The 15,443-nt window shown below is 44.9% G+C and overlaps 2 protein-coding genes across 17 annotated transcripts in view; both read left to right on the top strand.

The window, feature by feature from the left end:
* Positions 1-1,924, top strand: part of LOC310719488 (B-cell receptor CD22) — a 6,207-nt gene extending 4,283 nt beyond the window's left edge. For both annotated transcript variants that reach the window (XM_083529272.1, XM_083529271.1), the window contains exons 7-8: positions 595-766; positions 1,611-1,924. In XM_083529272.1, coding sequence (XP_083385398.1) covers positions 595-766; positions 1,611-1,751 — 313 coding nt within the window. In that variant the 3' untranslated portion in view covers positions 1,752-1,924. The remainder of the gene's footprint in view (positions 1-594; positions 767-1,610) is intronic.
* Positions 1,925-2,536: 612 nt separating this feature from the next.
* xrcc1 (X-ray repair complementing defective repair in Chinese hamster cells 1) lies at positions 2,537-15,405 on the top strand. Of its 15 annotated transcripts, none has more exons than XM_083529256.1 (18): positions 2,537-2,684; positions 2,917-3,024; positions 3,374-3,466; positions 3,577-3,684; positions 4,308-4,466; positions 8,120-8,194; positions 8,329-8,446; positions 8,555-8,646; positions 9,370-9,514; positions 11,671-11,881; positions 11,982-12,098; positions 12,334-12,439; positions 13,959-14,037; positions 14,116-14,185; positions 14,304-14,443; positions 14,550-14,640; positions 14,761-14,836; positions 15,083-15,405. In XM_083529256.1, exons 2-18 carry the CDS (start codon positions 2,974-2,976, stop codon positions 15,188-15,190), a joined length of 1,839 nt encoding a protein of 612 aa, XP_083385382.1. In that variant the 5' UTR covers positions 2,537-2,684; positions 2,917-2,973; the 3' UTR covers positions 15,191-15,405. The 15 variants fall into 15 exon arrangements, with proteins under 15 accessions (XP_083385382.1, XP_083385391.1, XP_083385386.1 ...); XM_083529265.1 differs by having other exon boundaries at positions 14,098-14,185; XM_083529260.1 differs by having other exon boundaries at positions 12,334-12,451; positions 14,098-14,185.
* The last annotated feature ends 38 nt before the right edge of the window (positions 15,406-15,443 follow it).

The raw sequence follows: 15,443 nt of genomic DNA, 5'->3' as shown, positions 1-15,443 counted from the left end.
GAGAGTATTAAAGGGACAGTATAATGAGAGTATTAAAGGGACAGTATAATAAGAGTATTAATGGGACAGTATAATGAGAGTATTAATGGGACAGTATAATGAGAGTATTAAAAGGACAGTATAATAAGAGTATTAATGGGACAGTATAATGAGAGTATTAAAGGGACAGTATAATAAGAGTATTAATGGGACAGTATAATGAGTATTAATGGGACAGTATAATGAGAGTATTAAAAGGACAGTATAATGAGAGTATTAATGGGACAGTATAATGAGTATTAATGGGACAGTATAATGAGAGTATTAATGGGACAGTATAATAAGAGTATTAATGGGACAGTATAATGAGAGTATTAATGGGACAGTATAATGAGAGTATAAATGGGACAGTATAATGAGAGTATTAATGGGACAGTATAATAAGAGTATTAATGGGACAGTATAATGAGAGTATAAATGGGACAGTATAATGAGAGTATTAATGGGACAGTATAATGAGAGTATTAATGGGACAGTATACTTACAGCAGTTATCAGATTGATTTGATGAGTGGTATTTGTCCCTGACCTTTGTTGTTCCCTGCCCTGTGCTCAGGAGGGGAAGGGGGATCAGCAGGGCATCTGTTGTTTGCCCCAGTACTGCGAGTGTGTATCAGGAGCAAACACCTCTGTACATCAACTGCTCTGAGGTCACACACATCTACACCAACGGAAGCTACCAACTTATCTACCAGAATTGTACACCCTGTTTCATCCGTACAACACAGGTATACACACACACACACACACACACACACACACACACACACACACACACACACACACACACACACACACTGTTTCATCCATATAACACAATTTTTTACACACACACACACACACACACACACACACACACACACACACACACACTGTTTCATCCATTTAACACAAATATATACACAGAAACATGCACACACACACACACACACACACACACACACTGTTTCATCTATTTAACACAGGTATATACACAGAAACACACACACACACACACACACACACACACACACACACACACACACAAACACACTTTTTCATCTATATTACACAGGTATATACACAGAAACACACATATACACATACACACACACACACACACACACAAACACACACACACACCGTTTAATCTATATAACACAGGTATATACACAGAAACATACACACATACACACATACACACACACACACACACACATTGTTTCACCCAAAACACACACACACACACACACACACACACACACACATCATGTTTAATCTATACAACATACACACACATCATGTTTATCCATACATCACAGATATACACACACACACACACACACACACACACACACACACACACACACACTGTTTCATCCCCATAACACAGGTATACACACACACAAACACACACAGTTTCCTCCGTACAACACGGGTATATAAACACACACACACAAACACACACACACACACACACACACACACACACACACACACGCTGATTCATTCAAAACACACACACACATACATCATGTTTCATCTACACAACATACACACGTTGTGTTATTAACACTTCTCCTTCTTGTTCAGACTCATAAGAGACAGAGAAGAGGAGCTAGACGAGAGAGACGAGAGAGAGACAAACAGATTAATACAGAACAGACGGAGAGAGAGAGACAGCTGATGATCTCCACTGACTCTGACTCAGCCGTCTACGTGGAAGTGATCTGAAGTGGAAGTATGGATAAGGGGAAGTGGACAAGGGGAAGTGTGCACACAAATCCACCCTCACACTACCCCCAGCTTCACACACACACACACACACACACACATTTTATTTTCAGATCGAGATGTTTTATGAAACTCTCTTTATGATGAAAGTAAATAAAGTAATGCGAAAAAAATTTTTTGTGTCTGTTTTATCCTTTAAAATCACAGTGTGTCATATCCACTCACACTAACCTCACCCTCACACTTACCCCACCCTCACACTAACCCCACCCAAAACTAAACCCACCCCACACCTCACCCTCACACTAACCCCACCCTCACACTAACACCATCCAAAACTAAACCCACCCCACACCTTACCCTCACACTAACCCCACCCTCACACTAACACCACCCTCACACTAACACCACCCTCACACTAAAATCATCCAAAACTAAACCCACCCCACAACTCACCCTCACACTAACCCCACCTTCACACTAACACCATCCGACACTAAATCAGATTCTCATCTAAAACTTTTTTAAATCGTAGAGTGAATATGGAGCAATTTATTCTGTGGTCGACAGAGGGCGGAAAAACACAGGGAATCGAGCAGGACAAACCGGAAATTATGTAAGAATCGTAAAAGAAGAACGAGCTCGAACGCGGTTTATTTTTCCAACCTATATTCATAAAACCCGCCCACTTTACTAGGATTGGTCAACACGATTCATCTTTGAGTGATCCGTCAATGAGAAAGTGCGCTCTCCGCAACTAGCCAATCCTAGTTTAGGGGCGTGGCTTATCGGAATACGGTTGGGGGAAGAACATAAACAATGCAGCGGTTTTTCTGTTAGCTTAATGGAAGCACTTTTAAATGTAGCTTATTTATTTTGCGTTTTTTCCTGATTTGCGGGTTTTCTGGGAGATTCCGTGGAACGGGAGCTGCTGTATGTACACGGATTTCCACAGAGATTTACCCGAGAGCTTTTATATTTCTGTTCTTTAGTAGTTGTTAGGCAGCGAGGACGGAGGCGAGCCAGGTGCTGTTCGGGTCCCATTCAGGAACTTTCAACTGTATTTTATTTTTATTTCGGTTTTGAATCAAAGTTGTGTTTAAATGAAGCCGGAATTTCACTCCATTACAGTTTACTTGTGTTTGTGTTGCGTTTCCATCTGTAGTGTTCACTTCACACTAGTGCACTCGAATTAGGGAAAGGAAGGAGCGAGGAGGAAGACATGCCGGAAATTAAACTCAAACACGTGGTTTCCTGCAGCAGTGAGGACAGTGTGAGTACCACAGCCTCTGTCAAACTTTCTCTGTCCCACTTCCTCTCTCAGGTTATCGTCTGTCCATGATGGTTCATTATGATGTGGAAAACTCTCTCTGCCCCGTCCCTTCTTTTTTTGTCCTTCCTCTCTGCCCCGTCCCCTCTCTGCCCCATCCCCTCTCTGCCCCGTCCCCTCTCTGCCCCCTCTGCCCCTCTCTGCCCCGTCCCCTCTCTGCCCCGTCCCCTCTCTGCCCCGTCCCCTCTCTGCCCCGTCCCCTCTCTGCCCCATCCCCTCTTTGCCCCTCTCTGCCCCATCCCCTCTCTGCCCGATCCCCTCTTTGCCCCTCTCTGCCCTGTCTCCTGTACAGACACATAAAGGAGAGAACCTGTTGAGCTCAGAGACGTACCGGAAGTGGAAATGCGCTCGTCCGGGGGAGAAACAGATTTCAATCATCCTGCAGGTACGAGTGTGTGTTGAACACCACCATCATCTGATGATTGTTCTTTGATTGTGTTGATGGTGTTAATTTTGTGTGTGTGTGTGTGTGTGTGTGTGTGTGTGTGTGTGCAGTTTGAGAAGGAGGAGCAGGTCCACAGTATTGACATCGGGAATGAGGGATCAGCGTTCATTGAAGTCCTCGCTGGACACTCAACCTCTATCAAAGACCAGGACTTTGAGGTTCATTACACACACACACACACACACACCTACACACATACATACACACCTTTCTTCCCTCAAGTCATCAGGCTTCTCAACACAGAACTGAACTCACACACACACACACACACACACACACACACACACACACACACACACACAGACACAACTGTGTGACTGATCTGTACAATCCAGACTCAACACACTCTAACTCACTTCACACACCCGTGTCTTCAGCACCACTCACATTACATCACTTCATTACCACAAACTGTTTACATGCTGTTTTTTGCACATCTTTCCTGAACTGCTGCTATTTGCTCTTTGCACAACGGACTTTTTGTTACTGTTCACTTTTTTATCTCTTTACAGCAGGTTTACTGGCGGCACTATTTTAGTATTTTGTGTTTTGTTTATTTGTCCTACACTGTCTTGTGTTGTCTTTGCACTGTTTGCACCAGGTTGCACACGTGCACTTTATGTGGTGAGGAAACTTACTAGTCCTTAACCCTGTGTTTCTGTTTTCTGTGATATTGTTGTTGTAGCACCAGGGTTCAGGGGGAACGTTGTGTCTGTGTACTGCATCAGATTTATATGGTAGAAATGACAATAAGTGTGTGTGTGTGTGTGTGTGTGTGAAGGTGTTGTTGGTGACATCATCATTCATGTCTCCTTCTGAGAGTCGAGGAAATTCAAACCTGAACCGTGTGAGATTCTTCAGCCCTCATCAACTGGTAAAGAGCACAAGTCAGGAGAAATGGGACAGAGTGAAGATCATCTGTACACAGCCTTATAACAAGGTCCCTCCTCCTCCTCCTCCTCCCCCCCACACACACACACATATATATATATATATAGCTTCAACTTAATTAAAGAGTTGATTTATTTTAGTAATTCAATTCAAAACTGGTGAAACTGGTATTTTATGTAAATTTTATCACACACACACACACACACACAGATATATTTCAAGTGTTTATTTATTTCTTTGCATTGTGATGATTTTGGCTCACAGCTGATGGGTTAGGGTTAGGGTTAGGGTTAGCTGCTGTTCACAGACTGCTGGATCCAAGCACATTAATTGAAAGTTGAATGGAAGGAAAAATTTGGTAGAAAAAGGTGAAATGAAGCAGATTTAAGAATTTGTGGAGATTCACAAACAATGGACTGCAGCTGGAGTCAGTGCTTCCAGAGCCTCCACACACAGACGTCACCATGAGCTACAACTGACTCATTCCTCATGTCCTCAAGATAGAGAATCTCTGGCGTATTGTCAAGAGGAACATGAGAAACAAGAGAACAAAAAAATGCAGATGATCTGAAGGCCACTGTCAAAGAAACCTGGGCTTCCACACCACCTCAGCAGTGCCACAGTCTGATCTCCTCCATGCCACCGTCTGATCTCCTCCATGCCACCGTCTGATCTCCTCCATGCCACCGTCTGATCTCCTCCATGCCACAGTCTGATCTCCTCCATGCCACAGTCTGATCTCCTTCATGCCACAGTCTGATCTTCTCTATGCCACAGTCTGATCACCTCCGTGCCACCGTCTGATCACCTCCGTGCCACCGTCTGATCACCTCCGTGCCACCGTCTGATCACCTCCGTGCCACCGTCTGATCACCTCCGTGCCACCGTCTGATCACCTCCGTGCCACCGTCTGATCACCTCCGTGCCACCGTCTGATCACCTCCGTGCCACCGTCTGATCACCTCCGTGCCACCGTCTGATCTCCTCCGTGCCACAGTCTGATCTCCTCCGTGCCACAGTCTGATCTCCTCCGTGCCACAGTCTGATCTCCTCCATGCCACAGTCTGATCTCCTCCATGCCACCGTCTGATCTCCTCCATGCCACGCCCAATTGAGACAGTAATTAAAGCAAAAGGAGCCACGACCAAATATTGAGTACAGAGACAGTAATTAACATACTTTGCTGCAGACCAACAATTCACTCAAAAAGATTTTTTATTGGTCTTATGAAGTTTTCACTTTTGTTGAGATGTGAATTGGTGGGTTTTTGTTAAATATGAGCCAAAATCCTCAAAATGAAAAGAAATAAACACTTGAAATATCAGTGTGTGTGATGAATCTATATAATAAACCAGTTTCACTTCTTTATTTGAATTACTAAAATTAATCAACTATTTAATGATCATTTATTGAGATGCAGCTACACACACACACACACACACACACACGTATATATACACACACACACACACGTATATACACACACACACGTATACACACGTATGTATACATACACACACACACACACGTATATATACACACACACACACACACGTATATACACACACACACGTATACACACGTATGTATACATACACACACACGTATATATATACACACACACACACACACGTATATATATATATATATATATATACACACACATACACACACACGTATATATATATACACACACACGTATACACACGTATGTATACACATACACACACACGTATATATACACACACACACACACGTTTACACCAAACACACACACGTATACACACGTATGTATACACACACACATACACACACACACGTATATATATACAGTGAGGAAATTAAGTATTTGAACACGCTGCTATTTTGCAAGTTCTCCCACTTAGAAATCATGGAGGGTCTGAAATTGTCATCGTAGGTGCATGTCCACTGTGAGAGACATAATCTAAAAAAAAAATCCAGAAATCACAATATATGATTTTTAAACTATTTATTTGTTTGATACAGCTGCAAATAAGTATTTGAACACCTGAGAAAGTCAATGTTAATATTTGGTACAGGAGCCTTTGTTTGCAATTACAGAGGTCAAACGTTTCCTGTAGTTTTTCACCAGGTTTGCACACACTGCAGGAGGGATTTTGGCCCACTCCTCCACACAGATCTTCTCTAGATCAGTCAGGTTTCTGGCCTGTTGCTGAGAAACACGAAGTTTGAGCTCCCGCCAAAGATTCTCTATTGGGTTTAGGTCTGGAGACTGGCTAGGCCATGCCAGAACCTTGATATGCTTCTTACAGAGCCACTCCTTGGTTATCCTGGCTGTGTGCTTCGGGTCATTGTCATGTTGGAAGACCCAGCCTCGACCCATCTTCAATGCTCTAACTGAGGGAAGGAGGTTGTTCCCCAAAATCTCGCAATACATGGCCCCGGTCATCCTCTCCTTAATACAGTGCAGTTACCCTGTCCCATGTGCAGAAAAACACCCCCAAAGCATGATGCTACCACCCCCATGCTTCACAGTAGGGATTGTGTTCTTGGGATGGTACTCATCATTCTTCTTCCTCCAAACACGTTTAGTGGAATTATGACCCAAAAGTTCTATTTTGGTCTCATCTGACCACATGACTTTCTCCCATGACTCCTCTGGATCATCCAAATGGTCATTGGCAAACTTAAGACGTGCCTGGACATGTGCTGGTTTAAGCAGGGGAACCTTCCGTGCCATGCATGATTTCAAACCATGACGTCTTAGTGTATCACCAACAGTAACCTTGGAAATGGTGGTCCCAGCTCTTTTCAGGTCATTGACCAGCTCCTCCCGTGTAGTTCTGGGCTGATTTCTCACCTTCCTTAGGATCATTGAGACCCCACGAGGTGAGTTCTTGCATGGAGCCCCAGTCCGAGGGAGATTGACAGTCATGTTTAGCTTCTTCCATTTTCTAATGATTGCTCCAACAGTGGACTTTTTTTCACCAAGCTGCTTGGCAATTTCCCCGTAGCCCTTTCCAGCCTTGTGGAGGTGTACAATTTTGTCTCTAGTGTCTTTGGACAGCTCTTTGGTCTTGGCCATGTTAGTAGTTGGATTCTTACTGATTGTATGGGGTGGACAGGTGTCTTTATGCAGCTAACGACCTCAAACAGGTGCATCTAATTTAGGATAATAAATGTAGTGGAGGTGGAGATTTTAAAGGCAGACTAACAGGTCTTTGAGGGTCAGAATTCTAGCTGATAGACAGGTGTTCAAATACTTATTTGCAGCTGTATCATACAAATAAATAGTTTAAAAATCATATATTGTGATTTCTGGATTTAATTTTTTTAGATTATGTCTCTCACAGTGGACATGCACCTACGATGACAATTTCAGACCCTCCATGATTTCTAAGTGGGAGAACTTGCAAAATAGCAGCGTGTTCAAATACTTATTTTCCTCACTGTATATATATATATACACACACACGTATATACACAGACACACTTACACACACATATATGAACACACGCACACATTCACATACATACACACTCATATTTACATACACTTTCACACACACACACACACTCAATCACACATACACACTCTCTCTCACACACAAACACACACAAGTCTTACTGTTTCTTTCTATGTAATTGTAGTAATTCTGTGTGTGTGTGTGTGTGTGTGTGTGTGTGTGTGTGTGTGTGTGTGTGTGTGTGTGCGCGCAGAACATTGCGTATGGAGTGGCATTTATAAAGTTTCACTCTCCACCAGATGATGATGCTCCTGGTTCTACACCACCTGTGAGTATCTACACACACACCGATCTTGCTGTGTGAGAAGAAAACTGCAGTTTTTTTTTTTTAGAGGAGTGGGGTGAAAACTCGGGAGTGTGACTTTGTGTGTGTGTGTGTGTGTGTGTGCGTGTGTTGTGTAGAAGTTGACTAAACTGGGACAGTTCCGGGTGAAGGATGAGTCTCCGTCCTCCGGCTCGAACCTGCAGCCGGGGAGTCTGTTTCTGAAACGAGAGAATAAGGAGTGTACAGGAGCGAAGGGTGAGACAACCATCTTACACACAGACACACACACACACACACACACGCATACATGATTCCACAGTACAGGTTGTGTGATGTTTAATTGTGTGATGTATTTCTATCCAGTTTCCCCTAAAGCTTCTACTCTCACTTACGCAGCAGCGGCGCTACAGTCAGAACCACTCGCTTCAAGCTCCGCCCCCAACAGTTCACCACCGGTACATGCCCCGCCTCTCTATAGATATCCATCAATTACCAGCCTTATTTTGGCTCAAACCAATACTAACTACCACTACACCTATAATTACACACCTGTAATCTTTAAGTCTCACTTACACACACACACACACACACACACACACACACACACACACACAGACACAGACTTGCACCTGCATCCAATCAAATGTTGACCAATCACAGCCTTAAACTACAGTGGCAGAAAAGGGAGGTACAGTGTGCGAATGAAACACTTAGAGATCATTGGACGAGACGCCTGAACACCAGATATACAGGAAGTATGAAATCTTGTAACTTTGTTTCTTGTTCATGTGTAAAGTTCTCAGTTTACTTTAAACTGTTTTTATTTGATTAGTGCATCTTTAAATATAAGATAATAACAGAAGTAAACATTGGCACGCGAGGAGAAACTGTTGTACTTCCTGTATATCTTGATTGACAGGTGTCTCATCCAATGATCTTTAAGTGTTTCATTCACACACTGTACCTCCCTTTTCCTCTTTGTCTCAATAGTCCTTGTGTTTACGGATTTGTTCATGTGTTTTGCACTTTTCGGCCACTGTATTAAACTTATAAACATTGTGTAATGTTATTTTTGTCTAGTGAGGGAGCTGTTTTCCTTACCAGTTTACATTCAAGACCTGTGTGTGTGTGTGTGTGTGTGTGTGTGTGTGTGTGTGTGTGTGTCCTATTTCCCACAGGCTGCTGTTTCTGTGAAGAGAAAGTTTGAGTTCAGTAAAGAGAGTCAAGATGCTCCTGCACCCCCTGCCAAGAAACACACACCTCCACCCAAACCCCTCCCACAGAAACCTGAACACACACACACCTCCTCCAGCACAAAAACAGGTATGTAACACACACACACACAGACACACACACACACACACACAAATTGATAGAGTGCAAAAGAGAGAGAAAGATGGGGAGATCGAGAAAGAGAAAGGGAATCAGTTATTGAGCTGATTGCCGTCTATCACACTGATGTTTGGGGGGAGAGAGAGAGAGACGTTTTTTTTTTTACTTTTACAGTCCTTTATTTGACATAAGTCATGTTATATTCTGGATGGTATCAGGACTCATTTAGTCAAATAAATAGATAAAAGTTAAATAAATAACATTAAATAGATGTAAATAACACAGTTAAATTACAGTTAAAATGACGGTTGGTTTGATTATTTAGCTGAGCGCTGGTGCAAAGTTCAATTCTTTCACTGAACACAGCTTCTCCACAACACCACACAGCCTCGAACATCTTTAGATCCCCCACACTCTTGTGAAAGTTAAAATTAACAATAATACTGGATTTCATCAGTCTGGAAAAGATTCTGATTATCATAATCAGCATTTTAAGCCAATTTGTTCTTTCTGCTCAGGTCTGTGGACATTTTCTCCTGACCAAAAATAAAATGAATCAGATGGAACATGAACCTGTTTCTCCTGACGTACTTAAAACCAAGAATAAAATGCTGGAGAGTAAAATTTACATTAAAGGAATTTAAAATTAGTTTTATAAGCACAGTGACTGTAACTGGGGCAGTGAGTAAAAGTGTAAAAAACAGTTTCTCTCTGTGAACAGAACGGAGTCCTGTAGAACATCAGGGTTTAAAATAAGAGTTCACAGAGATGATGCAGTGTAAAATCCTCCACACACACACACACACACACACACACACACACACACACACACACACACACACACTAGATTACTCCCAGATGTTTAAAGGGAAAAAAATTGTGAAAGAAAAAAGCTTGCCCTTCCCCCGTGCATGCGCATAGAGATAGATGGAGTAAAAGAGAGAGATGGAGATGGAGAAGGAGAGAGAGAGAGATGGAGTGAAAGAGAGAGAGAGATGGAGTAAGAGAGAGATAGAGTGAGAAAGAGAGAGAGATGGAGTAAGAGAAAGATGGTGAGAGTGGGAGAGAGATGGGGTGAGAGAGAAAGATGGTGAGAGTGAGAGAGAGATGGAGTGAGAGAGAGAGAGAGGGAGTGAGAGAAAGATGGTGAGAGAGAGATGGCGTTAGAGAGAAAGATAGTGAGAGAGAGATGGAGTGAGAGAGAGAGAGGTGGAGTGAGAGAAAGATGGTGTTAGAGAGAAAGATGGTGAGAGTGAGAGAGAGATGGGGTGAGAGAGAAGGAGATGGAGTGAGAGACAGAGAGATGGAGTGAGAGAAAGATGGTGAGAGAAAGATGGTGAGAGTGAGAGAAAGATGGTGAGTTAAAGAGAGATGGAGTGAGAGAAAGACGGTGAGAGTGAGAGAAAGATGGTGAGTTAAAGAGAGATGGAGTGAGAGAAAGATGGTGAGAGTAAGAGAGAGATGGAGAGAGAGAGAGAGGGTGAGAGTGAGAGAGAGATGGAGAGAGAGAGAGAGAGAGAGAGATGGAACGAGAGAGAGAGATGGAGTGAGAGAGAAAGATAGTGAGAGTGAGAGAGAGAAATAGATGGAGTGAGAGAGAGAGAGAGATGGAGTGAGAGAGCGAGAGAGATGGAGTGAGAGAGAGAGAGAGAGCGATGGAGTGAGAGAGAGAGAGAGAGCGATGGAGTGAGAGAGAGAGAGCGATGGAGTGAGAGAGAGAGAGCGATGGAGTGAGAGAGAGAGAGCGATGGAGTGAGAGAGAGAGAGCGATGGAGTGAGAGAGAGAGAGAGAGAGAGAGAGAGAGATGGAGTGAGAGATAGAGAGAGAGAGAGAGAGAGAGAGAGAGATGGAGTGAGAGAGAAAGATGGTGAGAGTGAGAGAGAGAAAGAGATGGAGTGAGAGAGAGAGCGATGGAGTGAGAGAGAGCGAGAGAGATGGAGTGAGAGAGAGAGAGCGCGAGAGAGATGGAGTGAGAGAGAGCGATGGAGTGAGAGAGAGAGAGAGAGAGAGAGAGAGAGAGAGCGATGGAGAGAGAGAGAGAGAGAGAGAGAGAGAGAGAGAGAGAGAGCGATGGAGAGAGAGCGCGAGAGAGATGGAGTGAGAGATGGAGATGTAAATAAGTTTTACAGTAACTGTTTTTGTGCAGTTACTTTTCCCCAGAAGTCTCCAGTTCAGCAGTCCTCTGTGAAGCCCCGCCCACGAGCCTCAGACCCAATCCCCTTCAGCCGCATTATGGAAGACGTAGTGTTTGTGCTGAGTGGATTCCAGAACCCGCTCCGTGCAGAACTCAGAGACAAGGCTTTGGCAATGGGGGCGCGATACCGACCAGACTGGACCACCGACTCTACACACCTCATGTACTAAACACACACACACACACACACACACACACCATCTACAACATACATACACACTTTATTTTCACCACCTTCATAAAGATTGTGTGTGTTTGTGTAGCTGTGCCTTTGCGAACACTCCTAAGTACAGTCAGGTGAAGGCTGCAGGAGGTCTGATTGTGCGGAAGGAGTGGGTGATCGACTGTCACAAGAGGAAACAGAAAATCACCTACAAACGGTGTGTTGTCACTCTACAGCCCTGTATATGCCCAACACACACACACACACACACACACACACACACACACTCAGACACATCATATTTAATATTATTACATTGCATGTATGTGTGTGTTAGACAGATGTATTCAGTATTTAAATGCTTTATCTGTATTAAGTCATTAATGGAGCTACTTACTTTGTGTACATAAGTGTAACACACATGCACACTAATACTGATTGTGTTTGTGTAGATATCTAATAGATGGAGTGGAGTCGAGCGAGGAGGAGGAGGAGGAGGAGGAGGAGGAGAAGAGCAGCACTGCTGGGGAACAGAGACATGATGTTGAAAAGAATAAAGTAATGACAAATGTAAATATACTTAAACACACACACACCTGTGTGTGGACCTGTTGTCAGGGCATGTCAAAAAAAGAGAGTGTCTGGGGGGTGAGAGGGCGTGTCTGGGGGTGAGAGGGTGTGTCAGAGGGCATAGCTGGAGGTTAGAGGGCATGGCTGAGAGGGTGTGGCTGAAAGGGCGGGGCTGGGGGTTAGAGGGCATGTCTGAGAGGGCGTGGCTGGGGGGGTTAGAGGGCATGTCTGAGAGGGCGTGGCTGGGGGGTTAGAGGGCATGTCAGAGGGCGTGGCTGGGGGTTAGAGGGCATGTCTGAGAGGGTGTGGCTGGGGGTTAGAGGGCATGTCTGAGAGGGCGTGGCTGGGGGTTAGAGGGCATGTCTGAGAGGGCGTGGCTGGGGGTTAGAGGGCATGTCTGAGAGGGTGTGGCTGGGGGTTAGAGGGCATGTCTGAGAGGGTGTGGCTGGGGGTTAGAGGGCATGTCTGAGAGGGCGTGGCTGGGGGTTAGAGGGCATGTCTGAGAGGGCGTGGCTGGGGGTTAGAGGGCATGTCTGAGAGGGCGTGGCTGGGGGTTAGAGGGCATGTCTGAGAGGGCGTGGCTGGGGTTAGAGGGCATGTCTAAAAGGGTGTGGCTGGGGGTTAGAGGGCATGTCAGAGGGTGTGGCAGGGGGTTAGAGGGCATGTCTGAGAGGGTGTGGCTGGGGGTTAGAGGGCATGTCAGAGGGTGTGGCTGGGGGTTAGAGGGCATGTCTGAGAGGGTGTGGCTGGGGGTTAGAGGGCATGTCTGAGAGGGCGTGGCTGGGGGTTAGAGGGCATGTCTGAGAGGGTGTGGCTGGGGGTTAGAGGGCATGTCAGAGGGTGTGGCTGGGGGTTAGAGGGCATGTCTGAGAGGGTGTGGCTGGGGGTTAGAGGGCATGTCTGAGAGGGTGTGGCTGGGGGTTAGAGGGCATGTCTGAGAGGGTGTGGCTGGGGGTTAGAGGGCATGTCTGAGAGGGTGTGGCTGGGGGTTAGAGGGCATGTCTGAGAGGGTGTGGCTGGGGGTTAGAGGGCATGTCTGAGAGGGTGTGGCTGGGGGTTAGAGGGCATGTCTGAGAGGGTGTGGCTGGGGGTTAGAGGGCATGTCAGAGGGTGTGGCTGGGGGTTAGAGGGCATGTCAGAGGGTGTGGCTGGGGGTTAGAGGGCATGTCTGAGAGGGTGTGGCTGGGGGTTAGAGGGCATGTCTGAGAGGGTGTGGCTGGGGGTTAGAGGGCATGTCTGAGAGGGTGTGGCTGGGTGGGTTGGTTGGTTTTGCTCACTTGGTTTATGAAAGTTGTTGAGAACTGATCATATTTATACACTACTGACATGTAATAATCATGTGACCTGCTGGAGAAGGTGTGGCTTCTTAAAGTTCTTATTATAAAAATCAGCTGATCTGCTTTCTCTCTCTCTAAAGCCCATAATCTTGAGGGTCATGATGTTGTCCTAGAAACGTGTGTGTGTGTGTGTGTGTGTGTGTGTGTGTGTGAAAATCACCTTTTTTTAGACAAGTCCTGGAAAGAGAGACAGAACCTTCATGAAACGTGTTAAAGAGGAGAAGAGTGATGGATCACTGGAAGAGCGAGGTGAGGATTTCACACACACACAGTTGAGGAATACTATATGTGAAGTGACTTAGAGTGAAGTGACTGTGTTTCCCACAGAAGAAGAGCATGATGATGATGGAGATGGATCAGGCATGGACACTGAAGATGAGTTGAGAAGGTCATCAGGGTTTGTTTGTGTTAATGTTTAGAATTATCAGCATGAAGATTTACTGTGATCATTATCGCTGAGACAGTGACACCGTGTGTGTGTGTGTGTGCGTGCGTGTGTGTGTGTGCGTGTGTAGAGTAGGGAAGAGGAGAGAGCAGAAGGCAGGACAGGAGGACAGAGGAAGAGAGGAGATGGAAGAAGATCCGTATGGAGGATCCACAGATGAGAACACAGACGCTGAAGAAGAGGAGGACAAACCCATACCAGAGCTACCAGGTGTGTGTGTGTGTGTGTGTAGAAGAAACAATTAAGAAGGATGTATATGATCCAGTCTGTGGCTGTGATCGTTAACTCCGCCCCCTGCCCCGCCCCCTGCCCCCAGACTTTCTGACAGGGAAGCGTTTTTATCTTTATGGAAAGTTTGCGGAGGAACAGCGACGCCTGCTGCAGCGTTACATCATCGCCTTTAATGGGTGAGAAGCTTCTGAGACACTCAACAAACAACAATCTGCTTACTCATTACTGACTCACACTAACCAGGTGTGTGTGTGTGTGTGTGTGTGTGTGTGTGTGTGCGCGTGCGCGCACCTCAGGATTATGGAGGATTACATGAATGAGAAGGTCCAGTTTGTAATCACCAGTCAGGGTTGGGACGACACCTTCGAGGACGTGAGTATCAATATATAATAGAGTTAATGATGCAGGACTTGAGGAGATCTCAGCACACATGTGGTGAAGGTGCAGGTGAAGGTGCAGGTTTATGGAAGAACCATTTAGAGGTTTTGGATAGATATGAGGCCAGCTTATTCAGCAGATCACAATGTTCTGGCTCATCAGTGAAACAAATACACATCTAAACACACACACACAATACACACAACTTACCTCTCTTTTTGACCCCCCCCCCCCCCCCAGGCTCTGATGGAGAATGAGAACCTGAGCTTTGTGAAGCCCTCATGGATTTTTGCCATTAATGATCGCCAGAAGATGTTACCCTATCAGCCCTACACCGTGGTGCCCTAAACACACTGTCAACACACACACACACACACACACACACACACACACACATTAAAACTTCAACATCTTGTGTTGGTGTTTTAAACACCTCCATCACACATCCCTTCATCTCTCCATCACTCATCAGAAATGTAAATGTTTACTTTCACGTGTTAATAAAAAGGAAGACGTTTCATTATGGACTTTTTAAATAAAATTGACATCTGAATTAAAGTTCAGTCCTGAAATTCTCTTCATTATTTTATTCATCTTCATT

The sequence above is a fragment of the Silurus aristotelis genome, assembly GCF_946808225.1.
Source record: "Silurus aristotelis genome assembly, chromosome: 25".
NCBI lineage: Eukaryota > Metazoa > Chordata > Actinopteri > Siluriformes > Siluridae > Silurus > Silurus aristotelis.
The sequence above is the reverse complement of the archived record's forward strand: the minus strand, read 5'-3'. Positions and strand labels throughout refer to the sequence as shown.

Coding starts and splice junctions, on each gene's coding strand:
- xrcc1 (XM_083529260.1), top strand. CDS start 2,974: ATGCCGGAAATTAAACTCAAACACGTGGTTTCCTGCAGCAGTGAGGAC. Junction 8,447..8,554: donor GGAGTGTACAGGAGCGAAGG/GTGAGACAACCA, acceptor ATTTCTATCCAG/TTTCCCCTAAAGCTTCTACT. Junction 14,837..15,082: donor GGGACGACACCTTCGAGGAC/GTGAGTATCAAT, acceptor CCCCCCCCCCAG/GCTCTGATGGAGAATGAGAA.